Here is a 21,762-nt window from a genome sequence, read left to right on the forward strand (position 1 = left end):
TGGGAAACAGCCCCGGGCCTTCTCTTGCTCTGAATGAGTGGATGTGGCTACTGGTCTGAGAAGTGACCAGCGGGGAAATACATTCGGTGGAAGCCGCTGCGCGAGGCACGGCGGGAAGAGAGGCGGGAGGCCGCGCGGGGCATCCCGGGAGCAAGGGCCGGGCCGGGCATCGGCGCGGAGCATTGTGGGAGGTGGACGCCGCTCTGGGGCGGGTAGGTGAGTGGGGAGGGGCGGGAAGGGTGCACATCTGGGGGAGGGGAGAGGCACAGCTGGGTGGGACAGCCGGGATGGGAGGTGCTGCGGCGGGCGGGGCTGGGGGGAGTGCCGCGGCGGGCGGGGCTGGGAGGGATTGAGGAGGTAGGAGACGGCTGGGAGGGGCTGCACGAGGTGGGAGGCGCAGCTGGACGTGGGGGAGCAACCGAGGTGATGAAGCCCATCTGAGGACGGGGGGGGGCGCTTGTCCAGGACGAGGACGCATATCTGGGGAGGACGACAGCTGTAGATGGGAAGAGGGGGTCACAGGCAGACTAGGCGGTGCATCTGGGCAGGAGGGGACCACAGATGAATATTGGTGGCACTTCTGAGAATGGGCCACAAGGGAATGGGGCACACACCTGTAGGCGAAGAGTCCATACTAGTGGGGAGGACGTCTGGATATGGGAGCATCTCTGGGAAGCAGGGGCACAGCAGGATGTGGCAACCCACAGGGGTCACATCTAGGAGAGGGGCCACAGCTGCCTAGTATTATAGACACATCTGGGTAGGAGGGAGCCACGGGTGCTCCGAATATGAAGAATATGACAGGGGATGAGGGGTCCATTTGTGGGTGTGCAGAGCACATCTGGAGATGGAACGCCTTTAGAGGGGGACACAGCTGAATGTGGGTTACAGCCCATGTGTAGGCATGGAAAGGTGAGTTCCATATAAATGGAGGCACTAGAGGTTACCACCAAATGTAGGAGACACATCTAGAAAGGGAGGAGATCCTATCAGGAAACTGGGAACACTTTGGAGTGTCCACTTCTGAGTTTAAAGGTCATTTTGGGAGAGGGACCCCAGCTGTCCCTAGCGGTCACAGCGATGGAGGAGAGGACCAGAATTGGAGTTCATGATCAGGAAGATATGTTCCAACTGTCCCAAGAATAAAGCAGTGGGTGAGAGGAGATCAGAGATGGGCTGGAGCTTCCTGTCTAGAGATTAACGGGTAGATCCTGCCCCAGGCCCCACCTGGATAGAGGAATCAGCGCAGAAGGCGCAGGCCGCAGATGGAGGAGGCTGGATACCTCAGGAGGGGAAGGATCTGACATCCACTTGTCCTCGCACTCTTGCCACTCAGGCGCCCCAGGATGGAGCCCCCACCCGGCACGGCGGCGGGGCAGGAGGAGCAGGAGCTGCGGGAGAGGGCTTTCTTCTCGTGGGCCGAGTTCAGCCGCTTCTTCGACTCATGGTGCCAGCAGCGGCTGGCCCTCTTCTTCGTTAAGAGCTCCATGCACCTAGCGCGCTGCCGCTGGGCCAGCGCGCCCCCGCTCTACACGCTCATCGACGTGCTCAAGTACAGCTACGTGCGGCTGGTGTGCAAGGACGTGCGCGCGCCCAGCCGGCCCGCCGTGGGGTGCGTGAGCTGAGCTGCTGTCCTGCCCGGTGCGGGAGGGGAGGGGGAGCAGGGGGGAGGGGAAAGCATGAGCCCCGACCCAGAGACTGCGAGGGAAGGATGCCACCTAAAACCGCTAAATACAGAGAGGCCAGGAGGGTCCAGGGGGGAAGCTTCCTGAGACGGAGACAGAGCCAGTTTGCTGGAGGGATAAAGGCACACATAGAGGTTGAGCTTCACTTAACAGACTATTTTTTTTAACTTTTTTTAATGGAGGTACTGAGAGTTGAACCCAGGACTTCATGCGTGCTTAGCATGCGCTCTCCCGCTGAGCTATACCCCCCACAACAGACTTTGTAACAGAGACCCACTCAGAGGCGGAGAGAGACGCAGACACACACACCCAAGAGACATAGAAAAAGAAAACTCCAGAAACATGGAGACATGGCACCAGAGACCCCAGAAAAACAGGGGAGAGCCAGGTTTGGGACACATACAAAGAGCTGCAGAGAAAGCCACAGGACAAAGACAGAAAAAGAGCCATCCAGTCAATAAATGCAGGGCCCGGTCCCATGCTGGGAGCAAGGATATTTCACTTAGAGGAGGTGGGGAGTTTAGCACGACCGACAAATTCCCCACCCTTCTGGAACTTTCATACAGGACAGAAGACTGACATTATGTGAACAAGCTCACCAAATAGTTACCTCCAACTGTAATGCCACAAAGGGCTTAAGAAAGCCAAGAGGGCTAGGAAATATACCCCGGTGGCCAGGGGTGTTTTAACTGACCCCAATTTTAAACCCTGAACCTTCCCTGTACGACGTCGGGTTTCCAGCATCCCTTGAAACATGGGAAGAGGCTGAGCCAGTGTTCCCGTGTGGCAGAGGGCCACCCTGATTAGGTGGGGCATCGGTGCTCAGGTTTGCCCCAGACCCCACTGCTCTCTGCCACCTCTTCCTTCCTCGTTTTGCCTGCCTGGCCCTGACGCGTGTGAGGTGGAGACCCTTGAGTGAGGAGCCACGGGCAGGAGGGGAGTGCTTTGGAACACAGGCTCTGCCTGCAGGCTGCTTGAGGCCGGCTCCCCCACTTCCTGGGTGGGTCTCTTTGGGCAAGGACTTCACATCTCCAAGCCTCAGTGTTCTCATCTCTGAAAGGGGGTTATCACCATATTTGTCTCGTGGGGCTTTTGTGAGGCTACCGGCAGCCCAAGCGCAGGAAGGCGTTTAACTAGTGCCTGGAACACAGGGCGGCTGCGTACAAGATAGATGTTACAGGAGTCGAGAGCACAGACCAGCCAGCTGGCAGCCTGGGTGCCAGCCTCGGCGCCACGGCCGATCAGCCCACTGACACTGAGCAAGGGACGTCACCTTTGGAGGCCTCAGTTTCCTCCCTGGGAAAGTGGGAATGGTAATACTACTGATCTCCTAAATTTTGTGAGGATTAAATGAGCAAATGCAGGCAAATTGTTCAGAAGCCTTGCTAACAGTGATTCTTACTCAGTTATTTAAACATTTATTGTGAGAATTACGATTCTCAGTAGCTTGCCCACTGCTTATTCTAGAAACAGACTTAGAAACAGACACTTACTGAACCCCTACTGTGTGCATGTTCTTTGTGGGGCACATGAACCCCGAGCTGGTCTCTGCCCTTGGGCAGCTCAGGACCTAATGGAGGAGACAAAGATAACAAAGAGAAAAGAAAAAGAAAAGTAGCCCAAAGTCATGAGAAAGAGTAAAGAGGGAGATGGAGGAGGATAAAAGAGGAGTGGTCAGCTCTACTGCGAGCTTACAGCAGGGTGGTCCTGGAAGGCTTCCTGGAAGAGGTGACCAGTAAGTGGAGTCTTGAAGGATCTTACTTACACATTTATGTATGTATAGTATTTGACTTAAACACATGGCACGTACTGTGCATGAAGGCACTGTCCGTCTACAAATACCAGAGGGAGCCAGGGGGCAGGAGGGTTGGGCTGGAGAGTGACAGGCTGTCAAGGGGGTTAGAATGGTGTCTGGGGCTTGGGCCTGGCGACTGGGTGGACAATGGGATGGTCCCTGGATGGGGAGCCCAGGCGTGGAGGTGGTTGATGAGCTGGTGGATGATGGCATGGAGCCCATTACTTTGAGCCCCTCTACCCTCCAGCTGCTTGGGCAGAGCCTCTTCTGTGCCCAGGGACCAAGGTCCAAGTCTGGAGGATTTGTATGTGAGAAAAGGCAGGAGATGTGGCTGGAATGGTGCCAAGGCCCAGACCTGTGGGGCTGAGTCTGAGGGCTGGGACTTTATCCTGGGGCCCTGGGGAGCCTCCAGAGGGCTGTGAGCAGGGTCAGCTCTGGATGTAGGAAGATCCTCTGGGAATGGACTTGTGGGGGATGGACTGGAGGGGAGAAACCAGAGGCCAGGGAGGCAGCTGGACCAGAGGCACTGTCTTTCCGGTCACTCCCTCCCCCTTTCCTGGAAGTTGCACAGGGGCCCCCAAGTCACCATCGCCGCATCTTCCCCTCTCCCACCCCAGCTCTCTCTGGCTCCTCCAACCCCCTAGCCTCTCACAACACTATCCCCGCCCCACCTGCCAGAACAAGATTGCCAACCTTTCCCAACACACACCAGCCTTGGAAAACACAAAGATCTTGAGCACCTGAAAGTTCACGAAGAAATGGGCTGGTGGACCACACAAAGCAATGGTCCTTTTAGAAGAAAAAAAGATGTTTCAAAATAGAGCTACTTTTTAGTAACCACTTAGTAGGCACCAGACCCTTTTCTAACCATTAATGTAATTTCATCCTCTTGTTTAAATCCTCCCAATGACCCTGCAAGGTCAGTATTACTATGACCCCCAATTTCCAGATGAGCAAACTGAGGCACAGAGAGGTTAAAGGACTTTGCCAAGATAACACAGCTGCTAAGGGGGGAAAGCCAGAATTTGGACCCACACAGTTTGACCACAAAGCCCATGCTTTTACTTACCATTTTCTCTCTCTGTCTCTCCCTCTCTCCCTTTCCTCTCATCTTCATTTCAGTCATGGATCATAAATATGAGAGTTAAGTGTGCCGACACCCAAAAGGCTTTTTGGTCCTAGAGGCCATGCTGTTTGTTCATTCATCCAAGAGGTTTCTTTTGAGCACCCACTGTGTGCAGGATGCGTGTGTTTTAGATGCTGGAATTTCAGTGGGAGAGCTCCCCATTCAGTAGGGGACCATTCGTTACAGGTGGGCATCAATCTAGTCATTACCCCAATACGTGATGGAATCTGCCCTCGCCTAGGGATGATCCTTCCTGGAGGAGGTGATGCTAGCTCTGAGTTACAAAGAATGAGTAGGAGTTAACGAGGGGAAAAGAAGGGAGAAGGAAGGATGTTTCATGAAGAAGGAAAGAACTTACAGTCGGTTGGTAACAGTGGAAATGGAAGATAAGTGGGCGGTTTAGAGAGTTTAGGAGGCATGATAGGCCAGACTTGGTGATGGTGGCTTTGATGGGATGAGTGATGAGAGGTATGCCTTGGTGCTTGGGGTTCGGACAGTGGGATACAGTCATTTGCTCATCATATGTTTACTAAGCACCTCCCAGGGACTAGGGAATGTTTGAGGTGCAGGGAACACAGCAGTAAATGAAAGAGACTAAAATTCCTGCCCACGTGGAGTTTACAGTTAGAGGGGGTGGCTTTATTCCCCCAGATAGATGGAGAGAAATGGCAGAAACGGGGTGTTGAGGCTACAGTAGACACTGAGATACCGGGCCCCCACAGAGGGACGTGCTATGCTCTGGTAAGATGCATGGCTTCACAGAGGAGGTCACCTCCTCTAAGTGGGGGCTCGTTCTAGGGGCTGAAACCCCCAGGCCCAGAGAAGTCAGACAAGAGAGTTTCACGAAAGCCCAAGAAACTGTTCTAGTGAAATGTACTGGGGAGAACGCCATGAACTTGCCCTTTTGGTGGATCAGAAATGGCTGCAGGTTGGGAATTGATTTCATTGCTTTCAATTAAGGCCAAAAGCCTCAAACTCTGTCAATTTTGAAAATCGCTCAGGCTCCTGGGTTTTCTTTACCTCGTGGGTGGAGGAGAAAAGGGTTGTGTGAAGGAACCTCTTCTGGTTTGACAAACACAGTTCTTAAATGTTTGGACCAGAGGTTCTCCGGGTGGGTCCTGGGAAGTCTCCCCCTCCTCAGGGGCCATTTGGAAACAACACGGGAGCATATTGGTGGAGCGGGATGCCCCTGGCATTTACCACCTGGGAGCCAGGCTTCTCAACTATATGCCAGGCCCCCAACAGTCTATGTTACAAGGGTTGGCAAACTAGGAGCCTTCGGGCCAAATGCAGCCTGCACCTCATCTTTGTAAATAAAGTTTTATTGGCACACAGCCACCCCCATTGATTTACAAGTGGTCCGTGGCTGTGTTTGCAATCTAGCAAACAGGATGTACCTATTGTCCCAACCTTTGCAGAACAAGCTCGCCACCTCTGCTCTATAAACGTAAAACGTCCTACCAAAAATGCTGACATCAGCCCTCCTCCGTGAAGAAACAGAGACCCCCTTTCAGACAGCAGACGTCCACTTAAACACTATCAGGGAACCATACTCTTCTCTATGCTTGAAACAATTCTTAATGTTGAAAAAAAAAATCACGATAAGCATCAAGGAGAGCGCGAAGGCAGAAGAGGGCAGGCGGCAGGGTGGTGTGACGGCGGCCGTGGTCCTTCCTCCCGCAGGCCCCCCCAGCCCGGCTGCCCGGCCTTCATCATCGTCAAGCTGAGCCCGCTGCGGGACCGCCTCGTGGTGACGGAGTGCCAGCTGACCCACTCGCACCCGGCCTGCCCGCTCGAGTTCGCCTACTACTTCCGCCCGGGCCACCTGCTGGCCAACGCCTGCCTGCCGGTGCGCACCACCAACAAGATCTCCAAGCAGTTCGTGGCCCCGGCCGACGTGCGCCGCCTGCTCTCCTACTGCAAGGGCCGCGACCACGGCGTCCTGGACGCCCTGCACGTGCTCGAGGGGCTCTTCCGCACCGACCCCGAGGCCAAGGTGGGGTCTCGCGAGAGGCAGGCTGGGGGCGGGGGAGAGCCACTCCCAAGTCTCGCGGGCCCATTCATTCATCCATCCTCCCACCCATCCATCCTCTCCTCTCATTCATCCGTTCGCGCGTTCATTCCGTACGTATTTATCCAGGCTTTGGGGAGGCGGCCGGCAAGACACACACCATCCCTACCCTCATCCTCTAGGGCAGCGCCTCCAGTAGAACTTTTCTGCCGCGATGCTCATGCCGTATGATTCTGGGCCGCCCAGTATGGTAGCCCCCAGCCACGCGTGGCTGTTGGGTACTTGCAATGTAGCCAGGAGGATGGAGGAACCAAATTTTTTAAATTTTATTTTTTATTTTATTTTAACGATGCGATATTTTAAATAGCCACTGGCAGCGATTGGCTACTACAACCCTGCCGTTGTCGTGGGAGAAACCAACAATAGACAGACACATCCAAATGTGATATAATGTCAGTAGGGTTAGGGCCAGGAAAAAGAGGGTCCAAAGTGATGGAAAGTGCTCCTTAAGAAAAAAAAATTTTTTTTAAACTGAACAACACAAATAGAAAATGCACCAATGATTAGTATACAGTTTGATGAGTGTTCACAAAGTAAAAACACCTCTGTGCCCATCTCGCAGATCAAGACTCAGAAGGGAAGGTGCTACATGACATAATGTGATGGACTGGGGGTATCATAAAGGAGACGAGGGTGAGGGTGAGAGTGTGGACCCAGACAGTTGTAACGGTGCTATTTTAATTTGAGTGGTCAAGAAAGGCTTCTCAGAGGAAATGATGGCGAGGCAGAGAAGAGAGACTGGAGGGAGGGGACCCCTATTCTGTCTTCAGAAGGAAGCGAGTTCCTGACAGAGGGAACAGCCAATTCTAAGGCCCAGAGTCTCTAGCAATATCCATGTGTTGAAGGAACAGTGAGAATACTGCCCCTTCGGGAGGAATGTTTCTGCTGCTTTGATCCAACTTCAGGGCCAGGGTGGACTTGAAGGGAGGGAAAGAATGAAGGAAAGAAGGAAGGAAGGAAGGAAGGAAGGAAGGAAGGAAGGGAGGAAGGAAGGGAAGAAAAGTGCTTACTCCTTCTGGACATGCTTTTCTTTCATGCATGGAAGAGGTCCCAACTCAGGATGAAGATGAGGCATGAACTCACTTTCCAGAATCAGGTCCAGAGCACTCCCCCTACCTCCATCTCATGCCCAATAACCAGCCCTCTTTCAAGCCACCAACCCAAACCCAGCCCTTTATCCACACATAATATTGATAATGATTTTAACTAACATTTATCAGGCACTTGCTATGTGCTTTACCTGTTGTAATTCATTTAACTCTTACCAGCACATGACGAGGAAGGAGTCCATCATTTTTATCTTCATTTTCCAAATAAGGAAATGGAAGCACAGAAAGGTCAAGTAACTGGCCCGAGGTCACACAACTACTTAATGACAGAGCTGGACTTCAGACCTGCATGTTCTGGATCCATTGCCATGCTCTTCATCGCTCTGCTATTCCCCAGTTTGGAAATGAGGCTTGGACCCCTCCCTGTCAGTTCTAGCTCGTTCCTGGAAACACCCTATGTAGGGTCGCCGCTGTAAGAAGCGGCCCATTCATAGCAAAAAACTTCAATGCCAAGGGATTGTCCTTTTAACTCTCATTTGAAAGCTGTTGTGAAATCTAGCCTAAACCAAGGTTGGATCCCGGGATTTGGCCTGCCTTAATATTTTTAAAAGAAATGGGAAAGAATTTCTAGAAAACCAAGAGACCAGTGAAAGAGTTACTCCCTTTAAAAAAACATTTAAAATTTGGCCTTTTGAATATGCAAAACATACACATGGTCCTAAATTCAAAAGGTTCCGAAGGGTAAGTAGTGAAATACCCTTATCACCTCCCATTCCTCAGGTCTCCGCAGAGGCTGCCAGAGTACCAGTTGCTTATCCATCTTTTATATATGTTTCTATGGTGCTCGACATGATCTGTGTCTGCGCTGTCCAGTAGGGTGGCTCATGTGGCTACTGGGTGCTTGCAATGTGGCTAGTGTGACTTAATTTAATGTAATTAATGGAAATTCAGCAGTCCCACGTGGCTAGTGGCTTCTATATCAGACAGCACAGCACTGTACCTACATAGATAGATTTGCATGTCTATTTTTAACCGTGTTTCAGCCCCTACCCCAGCCAGGTAGCATCTTATACCCACTTTTTTGCATCTTGCTTTATGTGTTGGGGCATACTGGCTGCTAGAGTTTTCTGTTCTTCCTCTGGGGCCAGTCAAATCCCCCTGAGAAAACTCCAGCCACCCAGCTGCCAGCTTCTGGGAGCCACAACAGGGGAAGAGGGCTGGGGAGCTGGCGTTCAGTCCTCAAGTTCCCCCTCCCCTGCTCCCTGCCATCAGATGATTTAACTGCTGCTTTAAAAAAAATTTTTTTAAATCTTTTTTTGGGGGTGTAATTCAGTTTACTTATTTATTTTTAATGGTGCTGCGGATAGAACCCAGGACCTCATGCATGTTAAATATATGCTCTACCACTGAGCTATACCCTCCCGCCCAAGATCTAACTGCTTCTAAAACAACCTCATACTCTTCGTTTAAACCTTCCTACCCTGCCTGAGTTTGCCAGTTCCTCTGGGGGACTCTGCTGTTGGTCCCACTTGCAAGCTTAGGAATCATGGGTTTTTGTTGTTGTTGTTGTTGTTGTTTGTTTGTTCGTTTGTTTCCTCACCACTATCCTAACAAGTTTCATTTTTGTTTTTGTTTTCTTTTGGTGGGGGTAGGCAGTGGTCAACTTATCCATCTGCTTTCCAACTTCCGAAGTTTGATTCCTGTGGCTTCCTTTCCTGTTGCCTCTGCATCTTCAAAAAAAAAAAAAAAATCCCTTTTCTATGGGTTCAGGAAAGAGTGAAATTAGAGGGATGTGTTTAGTTCATCACCTTTACATGGAAGTTTCTCCTGGCTTTTTTTTTTTTTTTTTTCTTGTAAGATACATCAAAAGAGTTCTGGATCATTACCACATTAAGGTAATAAAGAATTCTTTATTCCCATCCCAAGACTAGGCTCAGCAACAATCAGATATTATTCTTTCTGCTTCTAGCAGTTTCCCAAAAGAGGGATTATTTTTGAGCAGCTGAATGTCTGGGACCCCCTGCATTGAGGTGGCTCACCTGGCCTTGGGAAAGGGTCAGACAAGAAGAGTGTACCCGAAAGCCCCAACCATAGTCAAGACTGAGGGGCTGCTTCAACTGGGGAGGTGTTAAGACCTTTTATAATCTGCCCTGAGGTGGGAATGATGGGCTGAGGATTCCAATCACGTCTCCGTTGCCTTCTTTGTGGCTGGCTCCAGGGTAACCAACAAGCAAGCTGGAGAGAGCTGCATCTCACACGGAAATATTGCAGCCCTCTCTTACGTGTATGCTTTGTCTGAGAAGGGTGAACATTGATCAGTGTGCTACTTTTGAGGAATACTAAATGGTCAACTGGTACAATTTGTCAATGTCTATCAAAGTGACCAAATCACTCACCCTTTGACTCCCTCTCCCTGATGAGAATTTGTCCTGAAGACATAGTTGTTCAGGTTTCAAATGACTTCTGTGCAAGATTAATCATTGTGTTCATGAAAGCAAAAGATTGGAAATAACTAAAACCCACCGATGGGTAATGGTTACATAAGATGGTGGGACATCTATTGATGGAATACTATGCAGCTTTGAGCAAGAATTAGGACAACTCTAGGAACTGATCTGAACAGATCTCTCCATTATAAAAAAAAAAAAAAGCAAGGAGCAAAACAGTGTACATAACATGTTTTATGTATAAAATGAAGAAAAGAATATATAGGTGTGCTTGCTCGTATTCACATAAAGAAACTCTGGAAGAATAATAGCAAGAGATGTGGATGGACATGAGAATAACGAATGGCAAGAAAGTGGTTAGAAAACAGAGGTAGGAAGAGGACCTGGTGCTGGATAGCTTTGTATTATTTGGCTTTGAGATCTCGTGAATTTTTGCACATTTGAAGAATTAATTTTAAGAGAGAAGATGAAAAATAGACAATAGTCCCAGTGTGCTACACTGGTCTGTTTCTCTCTAGAAAAGAAAACTTCAGGATAAGCGATGAGGGTCCTAAGACGGTGACAGTCAGGATGGCCTGGATTTTGCTGTAGTAACAAGCAGCGCTCGAATCTCACAGGTTTGCCCCATTGAAATTTAAGTCTTGTTCATTGGTCAAAGCAAGTCACATGACCCTGTCAAACTGCAGGAGTGCCGAGATGCAGCCCTGCCAAGTGCCCAGGTCAGGGGAGAGCTGCGATTACTTGGCACAGGGTAAAAGACAACCACAGGTTTACAGAGGGCAGTTTCAGTGAGGGCCTCCCGGAGCCCAGTCTGAATCCGGGGCTCCTGTTTTCCCTGCTCTGTAGTTAACACCGACCTCTCGAAGCTCAGTCTCAGCCTTTGCCCTCCTCCTGGCTCCCAAAGGGCATCTTCTCTGGGTCCAATAGCCTATTTTTACAACAGACCAGCCATTTTCGGGGTGATATGGTAACAGCTGGAAACTTGATCTGATTTATATTGATAGACACTAGAAGCTTCATATGCATTCTAGCTGTGCCCTTTACTGGCTGGGGAACATCCAAGAGGTTGTGAACAAGTTACTTAACTTCTCCAGGCCTTGGTTTGTTCATCTGTAGAATGGGGACAATAATAGATATTGTCTCCTAGGTTGTTAGAACTGATGTGTGAGGATTAGATGTGTGTGTGTGGAAGGAACAGTGCCCAGAAAGTAGGAAGCTCTATACAGTGTAGCTATTCAGACATAGTTTTTATTCTGTCATTGTTTACTGTGGGACAGTCTGGAGAATAGTATTGTTCTGATCACGTGAAAAAGGAGGGCATGTGCTTGCATATAGGAAAAGGTGCGGATGTGAAGTGTTAAGGAGCATGGTTTCCGACGTTCACACTTGTGGAATCCACCGTCTGTGGTTGCTGCATCCCTGTGCCACCGATCTGTGTATCTGAGAGCGTACCCACGCTCGTTTGCATCTTCAAATCTGCCCCGTCCTAGGCTGCTCCATCCCCGTTCACCGCCACCCCCTGTGCACCTCAACCCAGCAGCATGTGAGTCAGGTCTGTGGGATCACTTTTACAAAGAGTATAGTGGTGAGGAGCACGGCCCCTGGGCCCGAGCTGCCTGGGTTCAAATCCCAGCTCTGGTGCTTGCTACCTGCGTAACTCCAGGCAAGCTACTGAACCACTCTGTGCCTTGGTTTCCCCATCTGATAAATGGGGATGGTAATAGCAGGACCGGTTGTACAGGATTGTTACGGGGATTGAACGAGTTAATGCCTTGGAACTTTTGGCACCGAGAAGTCGCTTTGCGTGTGGGGTTCGTTCTCTTCAGCACTTTATACACCTGAAATCAACTTGTGCAAGTTTATCTTCGGTTTGCAGGCTGTCTCTTTCCCCTCTAAGGTGTCTTACTGGCTCCTGAAGCAGTGCTCAGCACATCTGATTTGCTCAGAACATATCTGGTAGATAAATTCATTCGTTTGTGTATTCCCCCAACTTCATCAAATGTCACCACACCACTTCAATGTCACCCACGCATTTCCCCAAACTCCTTGCTTCCCCCAACCCTGTTTTTTTCTTTACACACACACACACATACACACAAGATTTTATATATTTATATTTATTTAATGATCCAGGGACTTTGGTTAACTGAAGCTCCCAGTCAAGTGGATGATCAGGAGGGGCTCGTGGAGAGTATCTGAGTACTTTCTTGATGAAAACCATTTGAAAGTCAGTTCGGCTAGACAGAAAAATCTTTGGCTCACGTTCCCTTTCTTTTTCTTTTTCTTTTTCTTTCTCTTTTTCATTTAACAGCTTTATTGAGATACAATTCCCATATCATAACATTCCCTGTTTTCAAGTGTACAGTTCAGTGTGTTTTCAATATATTCACCAAGTTGTAAAACCATCACCACTATCTAACTCCAGGGCACTTTCGTCATCCCCCAAAGAAACCCCCTACCCCGTTAGCATTCACTCCCCATTCCCTCCTCCCTCCAACCCCTGGGACCCACCAATCTACTTTCTGTCTTTGTAGATTTGCTTACTCTAGACATTCAAATGGAAACATATCAATGGCCCCCACCATTCTTAATGATCTGGGCTTGACTCCCAGCCTCACTGCTTGTTGGCTCCATGGCCTGGAACAAGTCACTCCCCTGTGGAGTCAGGGTCCCTAAGACCACCGTCGGGTTCCATGAGACTCATACAACTCAGCAAAGCTGTTATTTATACTCACGGTTAAAGTTTATTACAGTGAAATGATACAGAGTGAAATCAGCCAACGAGTGCATGGGGCAGAGTCTGGGGAGACCAGATGCTGCTTACATTTGTCTCTCCCAGGGGAGGCATCTGGACAGTGATTATTTCTCCTGGCAATGATGTGTGACAACACACACCGGGTGTCACCCACCGGGGAGGCTCACCTGAGCCCTGAGTCGAGTTTTCATTGGGGTTTGGTCATGGACACATGACTGACTGCCTGAGTGGCTGACCTCAGGCTCCAGCCCCTCTAGAGGTCAGTCCAAGGCCCCCACTGTAAATCGGCTGTTAGCATAGATTGTCCAGATTGGCTCAAGCCCCCAGGTGAAGGAAGTCTCTCTTATCAGGCAGAACATTCCAAGGGCTTGGAGGCGCTCTCCCAGGAGTCAGGATAGAGCCAAATATTTCTTTGGAATGTGCAGGATTTGGACAACCCAGACCTGCTGAGTTAATCCTTTACTGCAAACCTGGAATCTTTCACCCTCAGTTTCCATGTCTATGATATAAGGAAGATAATGGTCACCGTCTCAGCAATGAACCTCACTCAGTCAGAGGGCCCCACACCAACCCTAGTACCGCTAGCCCTTCTCTTTAGCATGCCCTCCATGCTCTGGAAATAATAATAGTAATAATAACAGTTGTCACTCAATAAACACTGGTCTTGCACCAGGCACTGTGCTACACGCTTCACGCAGATTAACCCATTTAATCCTCATAGCAACTTTGTAGGGTCAGTGTAGCTATGCTCCTCACCTTTGAGGATGGGAGCAGCTCCCATGCTCAGACACAGCACAGAGAAGTTCAGACACTTTCCCTAAGTCACACAGCTGGTGCATACATTCACACAGCTAGTAAGAGGAAGAACCTGGCTTTGTATCCCTAGAGTCTGGCTCCAGGGTCCAGGAACACTTAACTGTCCAGTCATTGGGCCTCTGTGCTGAAGGCAACACTGGTTGTGCTATTGTTCACAGAGTCTTGGCCAGTCCAACAGGGCAGGACTGGGGCCAGTCTCAGTCCCCTCTCTCTCCTCAAGGCTAGTATGACATGAGGCACACACTAGGTGCTCAGTAAATGCTGTTCAATGAACAAAAGGCTATGCAAGGAAAGCTTCTGTGCCCTCTTTAGAAAGAAACCCCAATATCAGAAATCTAAGTTTTCTCTTTAAGAATGGAAGTCAGCTTCTAATTAGACAAGTGCTTGCCATCTCTGGGAAAGTCTCAAGGTAAATACATTTTGCTGTATTTCCTTTTCTCTTATTCCTGCCTCTCAAGGAGAAAAAGATCAGAACTTACCTGATACCATAGAAACATGTAAGGTATTGGTTTTTAACCCATTGTTCCTATTACGATTTTGTTCTTCTTTTTTGGGGGAGATGTAATTGACATATAACATTATGTTAATTTCAGGTGTACAGTACAATGATTTGATATTTATATATAGTGAAATGATTACCATGTTATGTCTAGTTAACATCTGATGACTTTTATCTTTATGTTAGTTTCTCAACTGGTGTCGTCAACTAGAATTTTCTATGATGATGGAGACATCCTTGATCTGCACCACCCAATGGAGTAGGCACTAGCCTCATGTGGCTTTTGGGCACTGAAATATGACCAGTGTGACTGACCAACTGAATTTTTATATCTTTAAAAATATTAATTTAAATGTAAATAACTACATGTGGCTGGAGGCTACTATATTGGACAGAGCAGTTCTAGATGGAAACATCGGCTGAGACCAATGAAATCATAAAGTCATAGCAGATATAAAAATTAACAATGGTTGAAAAAAATGTAACTTATTCAGCGATAAGCTGAGTAGGCTTTTTTGTAACATTTATTGAATTTCTTTTTGATTTAAGATGCTTTATGTATAATTTCAGGATTAGGGAAGCAATTTTCTTGTTCTTTCTGGACTCGACTCAACCTTTTTTCTTTCTTTTTTTAAAACAGAATTGGGTTTGATTTTTGTTTTTCCTTTAAAAGCTAAGAACTGTGCATTGCTTTTTAACCAGTTTTGTAGGAGGAAGTTAGATCATGGCAGAATGATTTGTGAAGAGATCCGTGCTCAAACCATATTCCAATCTGGGTTCTGCAGCTTTGAGTCAGCTCTGACAGAGACTGGCTTATAAGAGCATAGCCGCCTGCCTGGTAGAGGGGGCCCTAGCTGATCGTTGCTTATCTCCCTACCCCAGTAAAGGTCTTTCGTGCAATAATAAAGAGGCCAGACTGGCTGAAGCCAAGGCAGACAAGAGGGATAGAAGATGAGGTCCAAGGGCCTGATCGCCCAGTGCGTAGCCGTGGCATGAACTCTGGATTTGACTTGAAGTGTGATCGCAAGTTCTGGGAAGGGTTTTTAAGTGGGGTGGGGGTGATCTGATTGGAGTTTTAAAAATGTCTCCCCATGTGGGGACAGACAAGAGGGCTCAGGAGGAGACAGGGAGCCCAGTGAGGAGGCAGTCACAATAATTCAAATGAGAGACGGCAGGGAAGCTTTGACCAGGATAGTGGCCATGGGCATGGGGAGAAGAGGTCAGATTCTGGACTCCTTTTGAAGGTCGCTGCTAGGATGTGGGGATGGATTGCATGTGCAGAGTGAAGAAAGAGAAGAACCAAGAGCCAGTCTGAGCTCTGGAGTGGATGGTGGAGTCAGAAGTGGCAGGTTAGAATCAAGGTGGGTATTTAGAATCAAGGGTGGCTTTGGGCCATCAATCTCAGGCGACATGTGAGCTGTCCAAGGGGCCATACTGTTGCTGAAGCAGTTAAATAGGTAGGTCTAGAGCCTGGGGATACAGACCTAGGAGTTGTCAACTTAGAGATGCTGAAGGCCGTGTGACTGAATGAGATGCCCTTCGCAGAGCCTAAAGACAGGAGAGAGGAGAAGAGTGGGCCAGGACAGAATCTGCAATGCAGCGACATTTAGAGGTGGAGCAGGGGGCGAGGGGCAGGCAGAAGAGACTGCAGAGGAGAGGCCTGGGAAGAAGGAGGAAAGTCAGGATTCTCCAGGGTGACAGAAGCCAAGAGAGACCCATGATCCAGAAAGGGTCGGCATTACTGTACTGATTGCTGCTGAGAACTCAAGTAAGATAGTAGTGACGGCTGGGATTTGATACATGCCAGGCATCACTGCAAGTTCTGAGCATGAATAATCTCCTTGTAGCCTCACCACAACTATTAGGTAGACATTATTATTCCCATTTTGCAGACAAGGAAATTGAGACTAAAATGCTAGGGGAAGTCCCTTGCCCAGGGTCCCACAGCTAGAAAGAGACAAAGACAGGATTCAAACCTAGACTGTATTCCCTGAACTTGCACTCCAGAGAAGAGGCCAATGGTTATGCTGCACACTCGCACCCTGGTGCACTCAGTTATTCAGGATGTATTGAGCTTTTGCCCAGGCCAGATGCCATTCAGAGCACTGAGGGATGCAAAAGTGAACGGGAACAATACCCTTGGGGGGCTTACCTTTTAGGAAGGGTAAACAGGCAACAAGCAAACTAATAAATAAAGATGTAACATGCTTCACGGAGGTGTCATGGCTGTAAGTGTAGAGAGAGCCAGGGTGTTTGTGCCACTGAGTACAAACTCATACTGCTTGCCACACGACAGGCCAATAAATCTAGAGATGACTTGTTAGGGCAAGGAATAGCAACTTTATTCAGAGAGCCAGCTGACTGAGAAGATGGTGGACTAGTGTCCCAAAGAAACATCTTGCCCGGGTTTGGATGCTAGTTTCTTTTACAGAACAAAGACAGGGGAGATGAGGAGGTAAAGTGAAAAAGGCAGTGAGCTGTTGTAAATATTTCCTGGTTCTGGCCAGACTCCAGAGGGGATGTGTAAATTTGTTTCCTGCAGCCATGCATAGGTGGGCCTGGTCAGGGTGTTTCCTGTGAGCTAAACAAAGGCATTTTAGCTTAAGGCTCAGGCATGGGAGGCAGGGTTCCCAGAGATGAGCCCTCACGTATAATTTAAGCTTATTGGCAACATCCCTTTGGTGATTAACTTGTAGCAAAAGCAATAGAATACAAATGTTAAAGTAAAAGAAACAGATCCAATATGGAGTCAGATTTGTTCTTCCTTATTACATTTGCTTAGGTGGGGTGGTCAGAGAACTTTTATGAGCATGTGGTCTTTAAGCAGGGATGATAATTATAGTATAACAAACACTTAGCACTTACTATTTGTCCAGTGAGTTTTGTAGGATAATGGTAATATTTGTGCCAGGCAGTGTTTCTCAATGTTCTAATCATTTCATTCTTCCAATCACAGACATAGTCTCATCGTCATCATTTGGTGAATGAGATGAAGGTCAGGGCAGTTGCCAGAAGCCACACAGCCAGGAAGTGGGGGCTCCGGGCAGTTTCAGTTCCCAGAAGGGAAAACTGGGAAACAAGGAGGTTAAGGAGGAAACTGAGGCACAGGGAGCTGAAGTCACAAGGTTAGAAAGTGGTGCGGCCAGGACTCAAACCTAGGCAGTCTGCCTGCACAGTCTATGCGTTTTACTCCTAGCCCAGTGGCTCTCTTACTTGAACATGCGTGGGAATCCCTCGGAGGGCAGATTGCTGGGCCCCTTCCCCATAATTTCTGACTCAGCAGGACTGCGGTGGGGCTGAGAATATGCATTTCTATCAAAGTCCCAGCAAGTGATACTGACACTGCTGGTCCGGGGCCTACCCTTTGAGAACCACTGTCCTAGGCTGCCTCGCAGCGCGTGAAGGAATGAATACTCAATTCCCAGTAGGGGAAACTGAGGCTCAGAGAGGTGGTCTAGTAGGCAAAAATCACAGTTATTAGGTGGCGGTGTCAGGATGGTAAAACCAGGTAATCTGCCTCCGGGGTCCGCGTTTTTAACCATCCCCTGCACCGCCTCCTGCGGGTCAAAGGAATCAATGCACGCACGTCTGAAAGAATGGATGGATTCGCGTTGCCTAGGATGGGGGCAAATCGCAGGCGGGCCGACCTCCGGCGTCTGCTGACCGCTGTCCCTGCCTCCCCGTCTCCGCCCACAGGTGAAGCTGGTGTTCGTGGAGGACCAGGCGGTGGTGGAGACCGTGTTCTTTCTGACGTCGCGCACGCGGGCGCTGCTGCGGCGCTTCCCGCGCATGCTCCTGGTGGACCGGCTGCCGGGGCTGCAGGGCGCGCTGGACCTGCTGGCGGTGCTGTGCGTGGACGGCGCGGGCCGAGCGCGCCAGGCCGCCTGCTGCGTGGCGCGGCCGGGCACGCCGAGCCTGCTGCGCTTCGCGCTGGCCTCGCTGCTGCAGAGCGCGCCCGACGTCAAGGGCCGCGTGCGCTGCCTGACGGCCGGGCCCGAGGTGGCCGCGCAGCTGCCCGCCGTGCGCCAGCTGCTGCCGGGCGCGCGCGTGCAGATCTGCCGCGCGCAGGGCCTGGAGACGCTCTTCAGCAAGGCGCAGGAGCTGGGCGGCGCCCGCCGCGAGGACCCGGGCCTGTGGCCGCGCCTGTGTCGCCTGGCGGGCGCCCTGTCGCCCGCCGCCTACGCCGAGGCGCTGGCCGAGCTGCGCGCCCACGGCCCGGCGGCCTTCGTCGATTACTTCGAGCGCAACTGGGCGCCTCGCCGCGACATGTGGGTGCGCTTCCGCGCCTTCGAGGCGGCGCGGGACCTGGACGCGTGCGCTCTGGTGCGCGGCCACCGCCGGCGCCTGCTGCGCCGCCTGAGTCCCTCGCGCAGCGTGGCGCAGTGCCTGCGAGACCTGGTGGCCATGCAGTGGGCCGATGCGGCTGGGGAGGCGGCGCCCGACTTCTCCGACGATGGGGGGCCTTGGCTGGAGAGTGAGCCGGGGAGGGGAAGCCGGGTGGAGAAGGAGAGGCTGAAGGGCCTGAAGGAGACTGGGGACTGGGGAGGGACCCCGAAAGAAGGAAGTATTTGGAGAGAAGCCCAGTTAGAGAAGGAGTGGATCAGAGGACTGGAGCCCAGAGACCGGGGAGGGGCTCAGGCAGAAAGCGAGAAGGGGAGGGGGTTGCAAGTTCGAGATTGGAGAGGGTTCCAGTCGGAAAACCAGAAGGGAAGAGGTCTAGAAGGGAATGTCTGGAGAGGGTCCCAGTTGGAGAAGGAGCACTTGAGAGGTCCCGAGATCAGAGACTGGAGGGGGAGTCCGTTGGAGGGTGAGAAAGATGGCGGACTAGAAGGTTATATTTGGAGGGGGGCCCCGTTGGAGGCCCAGAGGTTGAGAGGATTGGACGGGTACACTCGGAGGGTGGCCCAGTTGGAGGACCGAAGAGTTAGGGTGCTGGAGACTGCAGACGGGAGGGGGACCCCGCTTGATTATGAGAGGGCCGGGAGTCTGGACGGGAACACCTGGAGCCGGGCCCGGTTGCAAGATGAGAGGGCGAGTGGACTGAAAGCCAGAGACTGGAAGGGGCCTCAGTGGGAAGCGGAGAAAGGAAGGGGGCTGGAGGTCCAAAACTGGAGGGGGAGCCATATGGAGAAGCCGGTGGAATTGGCCCCTGAGAACGGAGACCAAAGAGGGCCCCAGTGGGGAGATGGGAGGCAGAAAGGGCCAGAGACCAGAGAAGAGAGAGGAGTGAGGTTGGGTGTTAAAAGAAGGAGGGACCTGGGGGATGTAGTTCTGGTCCAGCTGGGGGACCCGAGGGGGACAGGCCTGCAGAATGGAGATGGAGGGTGTGCCCGGTCTGGGGGCCCCCAAAGCAGAGGAGTGCAGGGGGCGGAGTGTGGAGACACTGGAGGGAGGTGTCTAGCACTGGGGAATGGAGTCCCGAGCGGCACCCCCATGGGGACTGTGTTTGAGGGTGACCCAGAATGGGCAAGGATAAGGAGGATGGACTTGGCAGCTGGGGAGAGCCTGCAGGAAGGAAGTGGAGAAGAAGGCCCAAGGGAACCGAAGAGGCCTTGCTGCCCCTCGGAAGAGGAGGAGGTGGACTGGGAGCCCCTGGCCAAGTTCCGAGCAGCCTGCGGACCAGAGCTGGCCGACCTGGTGGCGGAAGAGCTGGCCTTCGCCCGGCAGCACGGGACCCGTGGTTTCCACTGGATGGGAGCCGGCTTTGCCCTGAAGGACGGCACCTCGGACTTCTTCCTGGATGGAGCCCTGACGCGCTGCAGCTGCTCCATCCACGCCGCCCGCCGCCTGCCCTGCCGCCACCTCTTCGCCGCGCGCCTCCTCACCGGGGCAGCCTTATTCCACATGGACCTGCTCAGGGATTGCTGGGGGAGAGACCCGGAGCCCTGAGTCTCCCAGCCCCCGCCCGTCACCCTCCACTATGAGGGCAGAAGGGCATTCTTCAATCCCAAAGATAACAGGGCTGATGCCAAGGAGGCCACCCCAGCCCCCCGGCCATCCCCTGTGTCATCCAGTGACCTCATCTTGGCAGTTTGCCTCTCTGGGTCCAAGGGGAAGCCGACGGTGTGGTCTCTGAGGTCCTGGAGCCGCAGCTGTGGGAGATGGTGGTGGCCAGGGTGGATCCCAAGGGCTTCCCTCAGGAGAGGAAATGCGTGATAAGGGATGTAGACAGGTCAGCCCAGGGCAGGAGGAAGAAGGGGATAAACGTGGGGGAGGGGAGGACACCAGGATGAGGGGACAGCCTGGCAGAGGTGGGAAATAGCAAGGGGTAATGAAGGAGAGGTAAGGGGTGGAAGGACAAAGGGGCGACACACATGGAGGAGAGTGGACAATAAAAGAGGCAGAAATAGGGAAGAAGTGGGGGCAGGCAGAGGAAGGCAGGAGAGGAGAGAGGGGCCGGGGAGGGGAGAAAGAGACAAGAATGGTGGAGAGGGAAGGAAAAAGCAGCTGACAAAGGAAAGGTACAGGTGATGGGGAGGGAAGAAGTGAGAGGGGAGTGATTTTGGTATTTCTGTAAGGCCTGGAGTCTTGGGTCCCCTTTGCCTTCAGGTTGTTCATTCCCGGAAGAGGCAGAATGAGAGGGGACACTGGGAGTCTGGTGGGATGGGCTGGAGGCTCACCATTGGGGGAGGGGAACTGTCTGGACTATCGTGGTGCAAGATTGGAATAAAACTATTATTTTGGTTTCTGTGCTGAGTTCTTGGCTCATGGGGAAGGGTGGGAGGCCCAGACCCACAGGGAAATTGAGATGATCCAGCAATCCTTCATTTTTTTTTTTCTAACAGGGCCCTCCTGGGCTAGATAGAATGAAGGGGCCCCAGATGAATCCATCTCCATGGCAACTCAGCCCTCATCCTCCCTGCCTGGACCAGAGTGCCATGGTGGCAACTTGCCAACATCCATGGATTCCACCCTCCAATGACTAGACCATGGCAATCTTGGCCACTGTGCTGGGGATTGGTTTCAGGATGGGTGTGAGACCCCATCCTGGCCGATGGGTCTGTTTAGGGTGGAAGGCTTTCAAAGGATTTCTCAGTCTCGAGGAGAACCCCCTGAATGAGATGGTTAGGACTAGACCTGCTTGTAAGCATCTTGCTATCACATGAGGATGACAGAGCTAAGAGATAAAGAAAATCTGCACACATGTTTGACCTGATTGAGTCCCTAGAGTCTGCCCTACTGGAGGGCTTCCTAAGAGAAAAGATATTTTCATGCTTGAGGCGATCTGAGTTGGGATTTCTGTTATCACAACTGGTGAGGGGGACTGAGTTCTGTCGGTAACAGATGTCCGGGAGGAATTCGCTCAGCACTGTTCAAACTTTAATGTCAACACGCATCATCCTTGTTAGAGTAAAGCTGGATCCGGAGGTCTGCGGTGCTTTTCTGATGATGCGGTTTCTGCTGGATTGGGGAGCGCACTTTGAGTAGCAAAAAAAGGAGCTCAATGTAAAAGGTCATCCAGCCATTCATGTCACCGAGACATCAATGTCTTTGAGGGCAGATGAATCCAGGGTCTCAA

At 51.2% G+C, this 21,762-nt stretch overlaps 1 protein-coding gene across 1 annotated transcript; it reads left to right on the plus strand.

Annotated features, from left to right (window-relative positions):
• Positions 1–376: 376 nt before the first annotated feature.
• ZSWIM9 (zinc finger SWIM-type containing 9) lies at positions 377–20,931 on the plus strand. Its single transcript, XM_031458991.2, has 4 exons — positions 377–912; positions 1,337–1,612; positions 6,290–6,602; positions 17,940–20,931. The coding sequence occupies exons 1-4, from the start codon at positions 905–907 to the stop codon at positions 20,130–20,132; spliced, it is 2,790 nt and encodes a 929-aa protein (XP_031314851.2). The 5' UTR covers positions 377–904; the 3' UTR covers positions 20,133–20,931.
• The last annotated feature ends 831 nt before the right edge of the window (positions 20,932–21,762 follow it).

This window comes from Camelus dromedarius, chromosome 9 (genome assembly GCF_036321535.1).
Source record: "Camelus dromedarius isolate mCamDro1 chromosome 9, mCamDro1.pat, whole genome shotgun sequence".
Lineage (NCBI taxonomy): Eukaryota > Metazoa > Chordata > Mammalia > Artiodactyla > Camelidae > Camelus > Camelus dromedarius.